The sequence below is a fragment of the Symphalangus syndactylus genome, chromosome 7 (assembly GCF_028878055.3).
Source record: "Symphalangus syndactylus isolate Jambi chromosome 7, NHGRI_mSymSyn1-v2.1_pri, whole genome shotgun sequence".
Classification (NCBI taxonomy): domain Eukaryota; kingdom Metazoa; phylum Chordata; class Mammalia; order Primates; family Hylobatidae; genus Symphalangus; species Symphalangus syndactylus.
Window position 1 is genome coordinate 97,860,408 of NC_072429.2, and position 15,852 is coordinate 97,876,259.

The 15,852-nt window shown below is 34.4% G+C and overlaps 1 protein-coding gene across 18 annotated transcripts in view; it reads left to right on the forward strand.

Moving 5' to 3' along the window:
• VPS13B (vacuolar protein sorting 13 homolog B) overlaps positions 1–15,852 on the forward strand; it is an 897,698-nt gene that overhangs the window by 147,890 nt on the left and 733,956 nt on the right. For all 18 annotated transcript variants that reach the window (XM_063642860.1, XM_055286878.2, XM_063642862.1 and 15 more), the window contains exon 16: positions 75–199. In XM_063642860.1, coding sequence (XP_063498930.1) covers positions 75–199 — 125 coding nt within the window. The remainder of the gene's footprint in view (positions 1–74; positions 200–15,852) is intronic.

A 15,852-nucleotide genomic window follows, 5' to 3' on the forward strand; every position in this document is an offset into this window, starting at 1 on the left:
AACTGACGTATTTCATCCTGTGCTTATTAAAACTTTGTCTGTGTGAACACTTGCATCTTTTCTTTTTGTTTTAGATATTTGGTTTCCAGGCAGGACTGACGTCTTTGGATTGCAGTGGATCTTACTGCTTACCCGTACCAATTATTCCCTCTTTCAGCACTGCTCTTTATGGCAAACTTCTGAAACTCCCCACATGCTGGTAAGTCTTACATGTTAAAATGTGATTTATGTTAATTTCCATTTATTAGGAAGGAAAAAAAACCCCAAATGTATCTGTCTTATACCCATGCTAGTTTTGTACAAAACTTTAGAAAAAAATATCTAAACTTGTACTTTTACTGAGATACTAAAAGTCTTTTTTAAGTGTCTGAAATCTGTTAGTTCCTAGTGTCTTCTGTGATAGCAATAACTATTATTAGGGTAATAACTGTTAATTCATGTTGGATGTATGTAAAATACTACTTGAGATTATAATAGGAACTGTAAGAGCAAGTACCTTTTTTTCAAGAGAGGGTATAAAGATTTTAAAAAGTTATAAATTAATATTCAAGACCAAAGTATTTATCTATTAAATAATAATTTCATTTATATTCATACCCACTGACAAAAGTATACCCATTATGTAGAGTTAGAATGTATTTACATGTCTAGTAGCTATATTTTGTAAGAAATTGATTGTAGCCCTCACCATTTTCATTCTGAATTGAGTGCTATATTTGGAGGTCACATTTCCTTAAATTCGGAGAGATTTACAGAAAGAAAGCCAGTAGTTACCAGTTATAAATTTTTAGTTTAAAGGAATGCTTTTAATATATTGTTTAAATATATAAAATCATGTTTAAATATATGAAATTAATTTTTAGTGAACCATTTTTCCAATTTAAAATGTGATTTAGAGTATGTCTTTTGCATTCTCATTCTAATTAGTAAGCTTATTTTTGCAGGATAGTTTTTCTATTAGCTTTTTACTAAAAATGACATAACCTTTAGAAAATTAGCATTAATTTCTTATCTAAAATACTTCAGTTGCTAAAAATTTGTTTCTTTAATAATATATAACTTTTAAAATGAAATTATAAAATAAATGCTCATATTTTCAAGAAACTTTGCCTGCTGATACAGAAAAATTTTTTAAAAGTTGTAGTTAAGTCTTAGTACTAATTCCTCTAAAAAATGAAACCACTATTAAATTATTATTCTTAATTTCTAGTGATAAATTTCATTTTGTCCTTACTCCTCCATACCTCTCACATGTCATTTATTATGTTGTATAGAGATAGATTTAGCTTTTTATTAGCATACATGGTATGTTGCATTTGAGTCAAGTTTTATATTCTGATCTATTAAGAAATAAACTGGGATATGTCACAGTTGATATGGTGATATCAATTTTAATAGGTATTTGTGAAAACTATTTTCTCCGTTATGTGCTGATTAATTTATCATTTCTAGGACTAAAATAGTTTTATTGCAAACAGTGCAATTTACTATAGAAAATTCTTAATTTCTTTAAAAAAGTCCACATTTTTCAAAATGATTATAGCCTTTATATAAAATCAATATTGAAATAAGTAAGGCTTATTTGAAGGATACAAAGAAGGTATTATGAATACTGTCAAATGTTACTTAACATATGCCTGCAGACATCTAGAAATAATATTCCAATTAAATATTGAAAGCATGAGATCACAGAATGCCAATATTTTTTGGATGTGTTTTGCTTTTTTGTAGTTAAGACTATTTCTATGTTATTTCAGTGATATTTTTGCTATGCTTTATAGAAGTATATTGATTTGAAATAGTTTCTTGAAATTTTCTTAATAAATGTAAAAAAGACTTATAGTAACTCTAACTTGAAAATAAAGACAAAACTTAATAAATTGAGATATTGGTTGGTGTTAGTGCAGTTTAAATTCAATAAAATACTGCTTAAGCAGTATGTCCTGTAAGTTTAAAGAAAGCCGACAGTTTCCCTGGGACGTCAGAGATAGCTGATGAGATGAGGTCCTGTTAGAATTGGACAATTCCTCGACAAATACACCCTCCCAAGACTAAACCAGGAAGAAGTTGAATCTCTGAATAGACCAATAACAGGCTCTGAAATTGTGGCAATAATCAATAGCTTACCAACCAAAAAGAGTCCAGGACCTCATGGATTCACAGCCGAATTCTACCAGAGGTACAAGGAGGAACTGGTACCATTCCTTCTGAAACTTTTCCAATCAATAGAAAAAGAGGGAATCCTCCCTAACACATTTTATGAGGCCAGCATCGTCCTGATACCAAAGCCTGGCAGAGACACAACCCAAAAAGAGAATTTCAGACCAATATCCTTGATGAACATTGATGCAAAAATCCTCAGTAAAATACTGGCAAACCGAATCCAGCAGCACATCAAAAAGCTTATCCACCATGATCAAGTGGGCTTCATCCCTGGGATGCAAGGCTGGTTCAACATACGCAAATCAATAAATGTAATCCAGCATATAAACAGAACCAAAGACAAAAACCACATGATTATCTCAATAGATGCAGAAAAGGCCTTTGACAAAATTCAACAACCCTTCATGCTAAAAACTCTTAATAAATTAGGTATTGATTGGACATATCTCGAAATAATAATAGCTATCTATGACAGACCTACAGCTAATATCATACTGAATGGGCAAAAACTGGAAGCATTCCCTTTGAAAACTGGCACAAGATGGGGATGCCCTCTCTCACCACTCCTATTCAACATAGTGCTGGAAGTTCTGGCCAGGGCAATCAGGCAGGAGAAGGAAATAAAGGGTATTCAATTAGGAAAAGAGGAAGTCAAATTGTCCCTGTTTGCAGATTACATGATTATATATCTAGAAAATCCCATTGTCTCAGCCCCAAATCTCCTTAAGCTGATTAGCAACTTCAGCAAAGTCTCAGGATACAAAATCAATGTACAAAAATCACAAGCATTCTTATACACCAATAACAGACAAACAGAGAGCCAAGTCATGAGTGAACTCCCATTCATAATTGCTTCAAAGAGAATAAAATACCTAGGAATCCAACTTACAAGGGATGTGAAGGACCTCTTCAAGGAGAACTACAAACCACTGCTCAATGAAATAAAAGAGGATACAAACAAATGGAAGAACATTCCATGCTCATGGGTTGGAGGAATCAATATCGTGAAAATGGCCATACTGCCCAAGGTAATTTATAGATTCAATGCCATCCCCATCAAGCTACCAATGACTTTCTTCACAGAATTAGAAAAAACTACTTTAAAGTTCATATGGAACCAAAAAAGAGCCCGCATCACCAAGTCAATCCTAAGCCAAAAGAACAAAGCTGGAGGCATCACGCTACCTGACTTCAAACTATACTACAAGGCTATAGTAACCAAAACAGCATGGTACTGGTACCACAACAGAGACATAGATCAATGGAACAGAACAGAGCCCTCAGAAATAATGCCGCATATCTACAACTATCTGATCTTTGACAAACCTGACAAAAACAAGCAATGGGGAAAGGATTCCCTATTTAATAAATGGTGCTGGGGAAACTGGCTAGCCATATGTAGAAAGCTGAAACTGGATCCCTTCCTTACACCTTATACAAAAATTAATTCAAGATGGATTAAAGACTTACATGTTAGACCTAAAACCATAAAAACCCTAGAAGAAAACCTAAGCAATACCATTCAGGACATAGACATGGGCAAGGACTTCATGTCTAAAACACCAAAAGCAATGGCAACAAAAGCCAAAATTGACAAATGGGATCTAATTAAACTAAAGAGCTTCTGCACAACAAAAGAAACTACCATCAGAGTGAACAGGCAACCTACAGAATGGGAGAAAATTTTTGCAACCTACTCATCTGACAAAGGGCTAATATCCAGAATCAACAATGAACTCAAACAAATTTACAAGAAAAAAACAAACCACCCCATCAAAAAGTGGGCGAAGGACATGAACAGACACTTCTCAAAAGAAGACATTTATGCAGCCAAAAAACACATGAAAAAATGCTCATCATCACTGGCTATCAGAGAAATGCAAATCAAAACCACAATGAGATACCATCTCACACCAGTTGGAATGGCCATCATTAAAAAGTCAGGAAACAACAGGTGCTGGAGAGGATGTGGAGAAATAGGAACACTTTTACACTGTTGGTGGGACTGTAAACTAGTTCAACCATTGTGGAAGTCAGTGTGGCGATTCCTCAGGGATCTAGAACTAGAAATACCATTTGACCCAGCCATCCCATTACTGGGTATATACCCAAAGGACTATAAATCATGCTGCTATAAAGACACATGCACACATATGTTTGTTGCAGCACTATTCACAATAGCAAAGACTTGGAACCAACCCAAATGTCCAATAACGATAGACTGGATTAAGAAAATGTGGCACATATACACCATGGAATACTATGCAGCCATAAAAAATGATGAGTTCATGTCCTTTGTAGGGACATGGATGAAACTGGAAACCATCATTCTCAGTAAACTATTGCAAGGACAAAAAACCAAACACTGCATGTTCTCACTCATAGGTGGGAATTGAACAATGAGAATTCATGGACACAGGAAGGGGAACATCACACTCCGGGGTCTGTTGTGGGTTGGGGGAAGCGGGGAGGGACAGCATTGGAGATATACCTAATGCTAAATGACAAATTAATGGGTGCAGCAAACCAACACGGCACATGGATACATATGTAACAAACCTGCACATTGTGCACATGTACCCTAAAACCTAAAGTATAATAATAATAAAAAGAAAGAATTGGACATTAATGGATGAGACGGATATCCATGTATCTATCACTGCATACAGTGGGCGAAGAATTTGGAGAGTTACTCTACCTTAGACTTGTCCATGAGCAATGATATCTACGTGTTTTAATATGAACACTTAAAAATATTTAAACCAGTTAATCAAATATTCGTTAGTCCCATTTCTTCATGTTCATGTTTGTTAAAGTCTAACTAAAATATTATCTGAAATTCACTTTGTCCTATAATTGAGGGTTCAAATGTGTGATTTTATTTGTAGAGAAATATATGCAACATATTTTGGAAGTTTGGAGTATAGAAATAGTATATTGGCTTAGAAAGTTGTGGAAAACATGGAGGGGTAATTTTTAAGCAGGCCATTGAGGAATGGATATAATCTGAAAGAGCATACTATATTGTTTTATACAGTCTTAGGTACCTAGTTAAAGTTCATGACAGTCCTGTGAGATAAGATGATATTCTGTCTTACAAATTCTTTCTAATTTTCAGAGACGTTAAATAAGTTGTCCAGAGTCAAACACTGGCCTCACAAGATTTTCATGGAGGATTGTCTGATTTGAACATCTTTAATTGTTTTATTACTTGAAGGAGTGAAGGGGACATATATAATCTTCTGTTAATCAGTTTTGAAGGCCCAGTATGCTTCTTGCCTATAGTTAAAGTAAATTTCCATGGAGCAACAGGCTAGCTAATAAATCTGAACTCTGCTAGTGTTAGTTAATAGTATGTAGATATTATTGTAATTCTGATCTTAAAATTGTGGATATTAGCATTAGGTGGAATCTTAGACATTATCCCAATTACTGAGTCTTTATGACATACTTTTGGTTTATAGCCATCTGTCTGCTCCTTGAACATTTTATTCAAGGATGTTAGCTACTTTCTTGGCCAACCATTATTGGACAGCTTTAAATTTCTTTCTTTTATTTAATCAAAGTTTGCTTTTATGAGAAGTTTATACTTGGATTTCTGCCTAAGAATAATGTTTCTTCTCTGATATAATTATTACTTATGTATATCATGAGGCATCTTCATTCTCAGAGAAATGTGTAAAAACACATATTTCTTTTTAAGATTGAGGGACTTCTAAGTTCCCATTTTTTACTTAGCACAGTGCAATTGTTGATTTTAACTAGTGAAGTTATTGAACAGATCATTTGTAGGGGAAAAATGCGTCTGTGAAATCTTTGAGTTCAGTGTTAATTAGAAGTTACAGGACTTGGTGCTGGTAGATTGGTGGTATTGATGTGGTGTGTGAAGGGCAGGTGAGGCAGATACTGTTTCTTTTGCCTCTGTGGAAGTGAAACTGAAGGCATCATTTGCCCCAGCTCAGAATGACACCAGGGTAAATTCTTTTAGTTTTAATGGATACTGGGAACTTCAAGTCTAAAAAAATTGCCAGTAATACTTATTATCAACAGAGTAAGTAACCTTCCAGGGCTTAAAATGTTTATTCAACTGCCCTGTTCTTAATAATACCACAGTTTGAGGCCTCAAGAAGCTATACTTGGGTGTTTTTAATGAACCTGGAGATAGATCTTCCTTCCAAAACTGTGTTCATCAGTCTGGTTTTGTGATTATCATTCCCTTTGACTAAATGCCTTAAAACAACTAAGCCTTAAATGGGATGTTAATTCTCTTATCTCTACCTGATAGGTGTTAGACTGATTTTTCAGCTTTGGTTCTGGCATCTAAGATGTGCTTTTTGGAATGTTTTGAACAAAAAAGAAACATTAACATCTGTTACAATCTTCTCATTTAAAGATGGGAAAACTGAGTCCCAGAGAGGTCAAATTTCTTGCCTAAGACCACACAGTTAATTAATATCAGTGCATCAATTTGATCCTCTCCTTCTTGATTCAAGGCTCGATCAACTGTACCATTTTGCTTAAAACAATTGCTATTACTATTTCAAAATAACTATTTCAAAATAACTATTTTTAAATGTAAAATTCAGTAGCATTAAGTACATTCACATTGTTGTGCAATAGTGCCACCATTCAACTTTCTGTCTCTATAAATTTGACTATTCTAGGTACCTCACTTAAATGGAATCATTCAATGTTTGTCATTTGTGTCTGGCTTATTTCACTTAGCATAATGTTTTCAAGATTAATCCATGTTGCAGCATGTAGCAGAATTTCCTTCCTTATTCATTCATTTGTAAGACTGAATTTTATGTATTCATTTTATGTATATGCCACATTTTGTTTATCCATTTATCCATTGACAAATACCTCTCACCTTTTAGCTATTGTGAATGATGCTTCTGTGAACATGCATGTACAAATATCTGTTTGAGTCTCTGCTTTCGGTTATTTTGAGTATATACCTAGAAGTGGAATTACTGTATCATATGGTAATTCTATGTTTTTGAGAGCTGCCATACTGATTTTCACACCACTTTACACCTGCAATAGTGATGCAAAAAGGTTCCAGTTTCTCCATATTTTCATCAACACTTAACTATTTTCTGTTTTTTGGTAATAGCTATAGTAACAAATATGAGGTGATATCTCATTGTGGTTTTAATTTGCATTTTCCTAATGATTAGGAATGTTGACCATCTTTTCATGTCCTATCTATTCAAGTCCTTTGCTCATTTTTAATTAGTTTTTTTCCTTGAGTTGTAGAAGTTCTTTATGTGTTGTGTAAATTAATCCCTTATCAGATATATGATCTGCAAGTGTTTTCTTCCACTGTGTGGAACCACATTGCAGGGTTCTGGCTGGAGATGCATCAATAAACAAAATAGGCAAGTTATTTCCCCTCATGGCAATAGAGAATAAACATTCTCTTAATTAAGGGAATTTTAAGGAGAGAAAAATTGCTCCATGTAGATTGTCTTTTAAAATTGAATCATAAAATCGTTCTTTTTGCTGTACTAAGCCTTGAAAGGAGGTGTTTAAATAGTTCTTGATAGCATAACACTTTTTGATTACTTAACATTTTTCTATTTATTATTTTTTATGTTTCAGTGAATGCAGCATTTTTACTTTTTCTTAATGATTCATGTTTGAACTGAAAACCATCGAATTAGGAGTAGAGCAAACAGCAATAGGAATCGAAATATAGATTCCTGCAGATAAATGAAAAAAACCCATTGGATAAATTAAATATATTTTTTATTTACCAGCTCTGAAAACATTCTTTAGTTATTGTTGGATGATGTTGTAGGGTGTATTTGATGATTCAGGACTTAATGCAAGCTTTTCTAAAAACTTGATTTCTCATCAGGTATTTTAACATGTACAGCTTGAACAACATGGGCTTGAACTATATTTCTTTCAATAACTATATTGGAAAATTTTTTTGAGATTTGTAACAATTTGAAAATTTGCAGATGAACCGTTTAGCCTAGAAATATCAAAATAATGAAGAAAAAGTTAGGTATGTTATGAATGCATGCAATTTATGTGGATTTTAGTATATTTTATTATTTACTACCATGCAATATACAAAAATTTATTATAAAAAGTTAAAATTTGGCCAGGAATGGTGGCTCATGCCTCTAATTCCAGCACTTTGGGAGGCCAAGGTGGGAGGATTCCTTGAGCCCAAGAGTTCCAGACCCCATTTCTAGAAAAATAAAAAGGTAACCAGGCATGGTGGCATGTGCCTATAGTCTCAGCTATTTAGGAGGCTGAGGTGGGAGCATCACTTGCACTTGGGAGATTGAGGCTGCAGTGAGCCATGATCATGCCAGTGCTCTCCCGCCTGAGTGACAGAGCGAGACCCTGTCTGTTTCAAACCCCAAAACCAAAAAGGTAAAATTTGTTAAAACTTATGCACACAAATGCTTAGGGACCACACATGGCACCATTCAGAGCTGACAGAAATGTAAACAAACATAAAGATGCAGTATTAAATCATAACTGCATAAAGTTAACTGTAGTACTACATGGTGTACTACTATAATAATTTCGTAGCCACCTTTTGTTGCTACTGTGGTGAGCTTTTGTGTTGTATCTGCTTAAAATGCTGTGTGATGGTAAGCATCTCCATGTGAGCAGTCCCTGAGCATCTCCTCTCTACAGTATGACTGTGTATTGCAATAGAAAGTGATCTGTCACAGTTCTCACATATTTGTCATTGGGCTTAGTGCAATACTGTAAAATACTATAAACTTTTTTTTTTTTTTTTTGAGACGAAGTCTCAGTCTGTTGCCCAGGCTGGAATACAGTGGCATGATCTTGACTCACTGTAGCCTCTGCCTCCTGGGCTGAAGTGATTCTCGTTCCTCAACCTCCCGAGTAGCTGGGATTACAGGTGCGTGTGCCACCACACCCAGCTAATTTTTGTATTTTTAGTAGGGATGAGGTTTCACCTTGTTGGCTAGGCTGGTCTTGAACTCCTGGCCTCAAGTGATCTGCCCACCTTGGCCTCCCAAAGTGCTGGGATTACAGGCGTGAGCCACTGCGCGCAGCCCTGTAAACCTTGAATAACACCACAGGGTCCACACAGAGTGATTCTGGAAGTGGTTCCAAGAAGCAGAAAAAAACCATGATGCTATAAGACAAAGTTGAGTTGGTTTGTATTATAGATTGAATTCTGCAGCTTGAGTTGCCTGCCCTTTCAAGAAAGATAAATTCAGCATAAGGACTATTGTAAAAAAAATAAAAAATAAAAGGAAATCTGTGAAACCATTGCTTCAGTTTTGCCGGCTAGCACAAACACTTTTCACTTTTTGTGAAATACCTTTTTATTTTGTATTGAAAATGCAGCTTTTATGTGGGTGCAGGATTGCTGTAAGAAAGGAATACTAGAGACTCTAATATGATTTGAGAAAAAGTGAAGTCATTATGTGACAACTTAAAGCAAAAAGAAGATGAAGGATCTAAAGGTGAAGAATTTAATGCCAGTAAATGATGGTTTGACAATTTTAGAAAGAGGTTTGGCTTAAAAAATTTCAAGAGAACAGGAGAAGTACTTTCTGCTACCAAGAAACTCATCTTAGTCAGCAGTTGAGTTTCCTAGGCACCATTAAGAAAATTATTGAGGAGAAAGGATATCTGCCTGAACAGATTTTAAGTGCAGATGATACTGCCCTATTCTGGAAAAAAAATGCCACCAAGGACATTTATTAGCAAGGAAGTGATGAGTGCTCACAGACCTGTGCCAGATGATAAGAAGTAGGAGAAGCAGTGCCAGAAAACAAATTGACATTGTATAGTCTGGCAGAAGGGTTCCAGTTATTCAAGATTGCCTTTGACTTTTTTTATGACATGGACCATCCTATGATAGGGGCACTGCATTATTTGAAATAAATTTCTTGGAAAGACTGACCAGTCTTTGTATATGTTAATGGTCTTGCCAATTTCTGTTTTTCCTTATGTTTTTGGTTATGATTTGATAATGTGTTTAGATAAATAACTTGTCAAAAAATACATTTATAGTTTTTAAAACATGGCCTATGCGTATGAAATTAAAAGGATATAAAAAGCACAATTATAGGTAAATAGTATGTATCTTTATATTAGAGTTTTTCCCTTTAATTTTTTTAGAAAGGGCACAAAGAGCATTTGACATATGTTAACAAGCAAGAGAGCATTGGTCCAATGAGAACAGAAAGTTTCCTTTGATTGTGATTTTGGAAAATTTGATATTTTCCACATGGAATTTTATGGTCAGTTGGGTGTGAAGTTGTATATGCAAATATGATCCATTTCCAATTCTCTAATGTTTTAAACTTAGTAAAATAGTTTGTTTAGTGGTGTCCAAATGAGCATTTACAACTCATTCTTAGTTTATTGCCTTTAAATTTGATTTTTGGTTATTGGAGACTATTTCTACATGACCTATATCTATGTCAGAATAATTATATTGACTTTTCCTCAGTATTTGGCTTTGCCTGTGTACAGCAGTGGGAAAATATTATCCTGTGACAACATTCTATTCTAGTGACAGCATTTTAAAAAATATATCTGTGTTTCATTATTTTTGTGAGGGAGAGTGAAAGTCAATAGTATTCTCTGAGTGCAAAAGAACTCTAAGTTGTTAATGTATTTTTTTGAAAGGGAAATGGCTTGGTTAGTAATTATTAAGTTTAGCCTAGGTTTTCTTTTTATGACTACCTTTAAATTTTTTTCTTAACTGTGTTTTGATGATTTAATTTCTTTTTAATATATTAACTTGAAATGTAAGAACAAATAATCATTGGCAGTTCCCACATTCAAAAGATCGGATAGTGCTTAGGTTAGTGGCAGAAGAAAATTTCTAACAATAGCATCATAATCCCCTTGTATAGCATTTTGTACTTAACTCAGTTTCACTACATACAGGAAGTTTTTTGATACTCACAACCAACCTTTGAAATTAACAGGTTAGGTATCCTTATTTCTATTTTATAGATCTGGAAATGGAGGATTAGGGAAGATGATATGGTAGACCTAGAGAGATAAAATTGCTTGCATTGGACATCTTTTATTTATTTTATTTTATTTTTCTATATTTTGAGACAGAAGTCTTGTTCTGTCACCCAGGCTGGAGTGCAGTGGCACGATCTCGGCTCACTGCAACTTTTGTCTCCTGGGTTCAAGCGATTCTCCTGCCTCAGCCTCCTGAGTAGCTGTAATTACAGGTGTGTGCCACGACACCTGGCTAATTTTTGTATTTTTAGTAGAGATGGGGTTTCCCCATGTTGGCCAGGCTGGTCTTGAACTCCTGACCTCAAGTGAGCCACCTGCCTTGGCCTTCCAAAGTGCAGGGATTGCAGGTGTGAGCCACTGCGCCCGGCCTAGACATCTTTTGATTAATTGATGTTGGAACTATTAATAGCATGTTGATTAATAGCTATTAATAGCAGGTTCTAGATAAGAACTTTGTGTTCTTCATTATGACTTATAACTTAAAAAATACTGCCAGCTTCTTAGAAGAATCTGTTAATACTTAGCGTTGTTCAGGTTTCAACTGACTAATGAGTCATTTATTCATTAAAAAAAGTTTTGGTGCCTATCATGTTAAAACTGTTGTGTTGTAGGCCTTGGAGTGTGAATACCACTTGGTCTTTGTGTTTCCTTTCTTGATACTTTAAGAATTTAGACAGGTGTTCTTAAACACTGGCTAACTCATACATCTGCAGCCAAGTTTGTTTGTTTGTTTGGCTTGTTTTTGGAAGATCTAATTATGACCTCTTTGCTAGAATACTTAGCTTCTTACAGCTTATATGGTAAAGTTTAAAAGCTTTAAAATATTCTTTGATGCCCTCTATGGTGTGGCCCCTGCTTGGCTTTCTAGACTTATCTGAAACGTCCTCCTCTCTGTCCCTTCCTTCTTGCTTTTAAACATTTTCTCTCCTTTTACAAATTGTTCACTATTATTGTTTTACTGTTCTGTATCCTAAATAACTGTAACTGACTCCAGATGCTAGTCCAATTGATACTTTTTCTGCCTAGGTCACACCCCCCCTAAAATATGCTTTAAAATATGAGATAATGTTCTTGTTTTTCATTGTACTTTTCATAGAAGTGATTTTATACTGCTTTGTGTGATTATTTAATAGCCTTTCCCACTCGTTTTATTTTAAGCTCCATAAGAAACATCTCTTTTTCTGTGGGGAACATTTATCTTGAAAACCTTGCATCTGTTGTAGACATGAGTAAATATTTATTGGTATGCATCTGGCTGTTTCTTTAACAATTTCAATTTTTTTTTGGTTTTCTGATTTATGAGGCTTTAGATTGTATACTTTTTTGACAATCAAGTTCTATCTCCTATTAGCTCAGATTATACATGCAAAACATACTCTTGGCCAAAGTGAAAATCAGTGATGTTAATTACTTAAATTAAACTAAAATTTTAGTGACTTTTCCTATTCAGAGTTCTCAAGGTAATATTTGAAAGTTATTAATTACATATATAAAATATATTGTATAAACACACTTCATCTCCTTTGTTTCCTGAGCAGTTACACATTCTTATTTTAAGTAGGTGAATTGTCTGTTTTAAATTAACTTGTCTAGAAGATGAGATAATGTAGAGGCATCTTACTTCTTTTGTATTTTGTTTGTTTGCTACCACACATCAGTTAACCATTATTTAAGCTGTTCCATGTTCCATAGTACTAGCACTACTTTTTGGCTCATATCGAGCAAGTATAGTATATAGGCCATTCCCTCCAGAGACTTACAACTCATTTATAAATATTTATTGGGTCCATGGTATAATTCCAGTCATCATTCTACATGCTGGGAATGCAGTGGTAAACAAAATAGACCTTGTCTCTGTTTCATGGAGCCGATATTCTGAAGAGGTAGAGCCAACACTTCATTAAGACAAATACATGCATTTCAGATAATGGTGAGTAATAAGAAAAATTATGGCCAATGGGATAGAAAATGAGTGTTTTGGGGAGTTTATTTGTCTAAAATGGTCAGGGAAGGTCTCTTACGTGGATGTGACTTTTGACTCCAACCTAAATGACCAGTCAATGGCAGCCATACAAAGATTTTGGGAAATTGTGTTGCAAGTGTTGGGAATAGCTGGTGCAGGTCTCGAGGTAGAAATAGATATAGTTCATATGAAGGACAGATAGAAGTCAAGTGTGACTGCAACACAGTAAAGGGAGATAGATAAGAGATTAAATTGGAGAGATGGTCTATTCACAAATAAAAGCAACGTAAGTAGGTATAACCTGAACAATTTTTAGCCTTAATAGTAGAGAAATAAAGATTTAAACAATGTAGAATTAACCATCTTTTTTGTGTACTGTTAAATGAATATAATATTCAGAATGTTAAGGTTTGTGACACCAGTGGTGGAAATTTAATATGACAGATCCTTACAACTTTTCTGCTGTACAGCTTGACTATATCCATCCAAATCTGTAAGCATGAATATCTTTTACTCAGCATGTCCATTTTTAGGAGTTTGTCCTTAGATATAATTAAGCGAATTACCAATAATTAGTTATGATAAAATGGGAAAATGTAAATACCAAATAATGAAAAACAGGTTGTATAAATTATGTTACACTCATACCAGTTAGCAATATGTAGAATAGCCATTAAAATTGTGTTGTAGAATATGTTTATTGGTATAGAAAGGTTCTCATGATAAATATTGAGTGAAAAAAGGTCACAGAACAGAGGATACAGAGTTAGTCTATTAATGTGGACAAAAAATATGCTTGCACAGGTAAAAAGGCTGGGCTGTTGCTAAATTGTTTGTGATGGTGTTATGTGGGTGGTAGGTAACATGTGGTTTATGTATTATAGTGGTTAGGAGCATGGGCCTCAGAACTGGATTCCTTGCATTTAAATATAGGCTCCGCCACTTCCTAGCCTTGTGGCTGAGAAAGTCTTTGTGTCTGAGTTTCCTAAACTAATTTGTAAAAGGGGCAATTCTTAATTTTTACCTTCGAGTTATTTTGAGGCTTAAATGAGTTAACAAATAGGAGCTGCTTTGAATAGTGCCTGACACATAACAAGTTCTTTATGCGTGTTAGCTGTGATTATTACTATTGCATATTTATTTTTTTTCTGACTTTTTTCAGTGAACACACATTTATAAAATTGATGAGTCACCTTTCTCTCAAAGATTGTATAAAGTTTTATTTGACATGCCAAAAAAGGTAAAGTTTGTTTTTAATCACATGTATTAATATAATAGGTATAATCTATTAATAAATTTATAAACTTCTATAAAGCAGTTAAGAAAAACTGAGGAACAGACTGAGTAAAAATATGAACAAAACATCTGAAAAAATTCTTGTATGCAGAATATATGAAAATATCCTACAGTTGAATAAGAAAAAAGACAACCAATTAAAAAATGGGCAAAAGACTTGAACAGACATTTCACAAAGGAAGGGTCACCAAACACATAAAAGAGAACCCAACAACTATACATAAGGGAATTGCAGATTAAAACCACATTGAGAATGATCATAACAGCCTTATTCAAAATAATCCCAAACTGAAATAACCCTGGAGATTAAATAAATTGTGGTATATTTAAACAACAAATACCACTCATTAATAAAAAATAATGGAACTACTGATATATACAGTTGTGTTTCCTGAGTGAAAAGAACTGGGCACAACAGAAACATGGTATGATTCTATTTATATGAATTTCTGGAACAGGTAAAATTAATCTGTAGTGGAAAAAAGTCTAAATTGCCTTTGGGAGGATGAAGGTGGAAGGATTGATTGAGAACACAGGGAATTTTCTGGGGAGATGGTGATTTCAGTATCTTTTTGGGGTGAGGATTATAACACAGGTATGAGTATTTGTCAAGATTCATAAAATTCTACAGTTTTTAGAATATATAAAAAGAATATAAAATTATTTTTATATTTTACTGTTTGTAAATTTTACCTGAAGAAAAAAGGACTTTAAACAAAATTGAAATCTGTTTGCTTTTTTGCAGTGGAATGAGTTAGCGACTAATGATATGAGTTAAGCAATTCTTAAAGCACTTTCTGTGTATTCTAGGCTTGACTAAATAAGTAGGCTTATTCAGAGTAATGGTATCCAGGTTTTTCACCTGTGGAGGAGTTACAAATATGTTAAAGAGAAAGTCTATATTTATTTATCTATTTATTTCTTTTTTGAGACAGAGTCTTGCTCTGTCACACAGGCTGGAGTGCAGTGGCGCAATCTCAGCTCACTGTAACCTCTTTCTCCCAGGTTCAAGAGATTCCCCTGCCTTCTGAGTAGCTGGGATTACAGGCACCCACCCCCATGTCTGGCTAATTTTTGTATTTTTAGTAGAGACTGGGTTTCAGATTTCATTATGTTGGCCAGAGTCGAACTCCTGACCTCAGGTGATCCGCCTACCTTGGCCTCCCAAAGTGCTGGGATTGCAGGAGTGAGCCACCGCACCTGGCTGAGGAAGACTATATTTAATGGTAGGCCGTCATGGAAGAAAAAGAATTGGAAGACTATAATTCACCTTGGTATTGTATTCAAATTGGAGGTATCAGAATGAACTCATGGTTTTTAATACAAAGATATATGTCACATTTACACCTTTTTGTTCATGTTGTTGCCATTTTCTTCTTATTTAACATCAGTACTTTTGTTGAATTTAGGCACTAGGTTGAGACATCATGCCC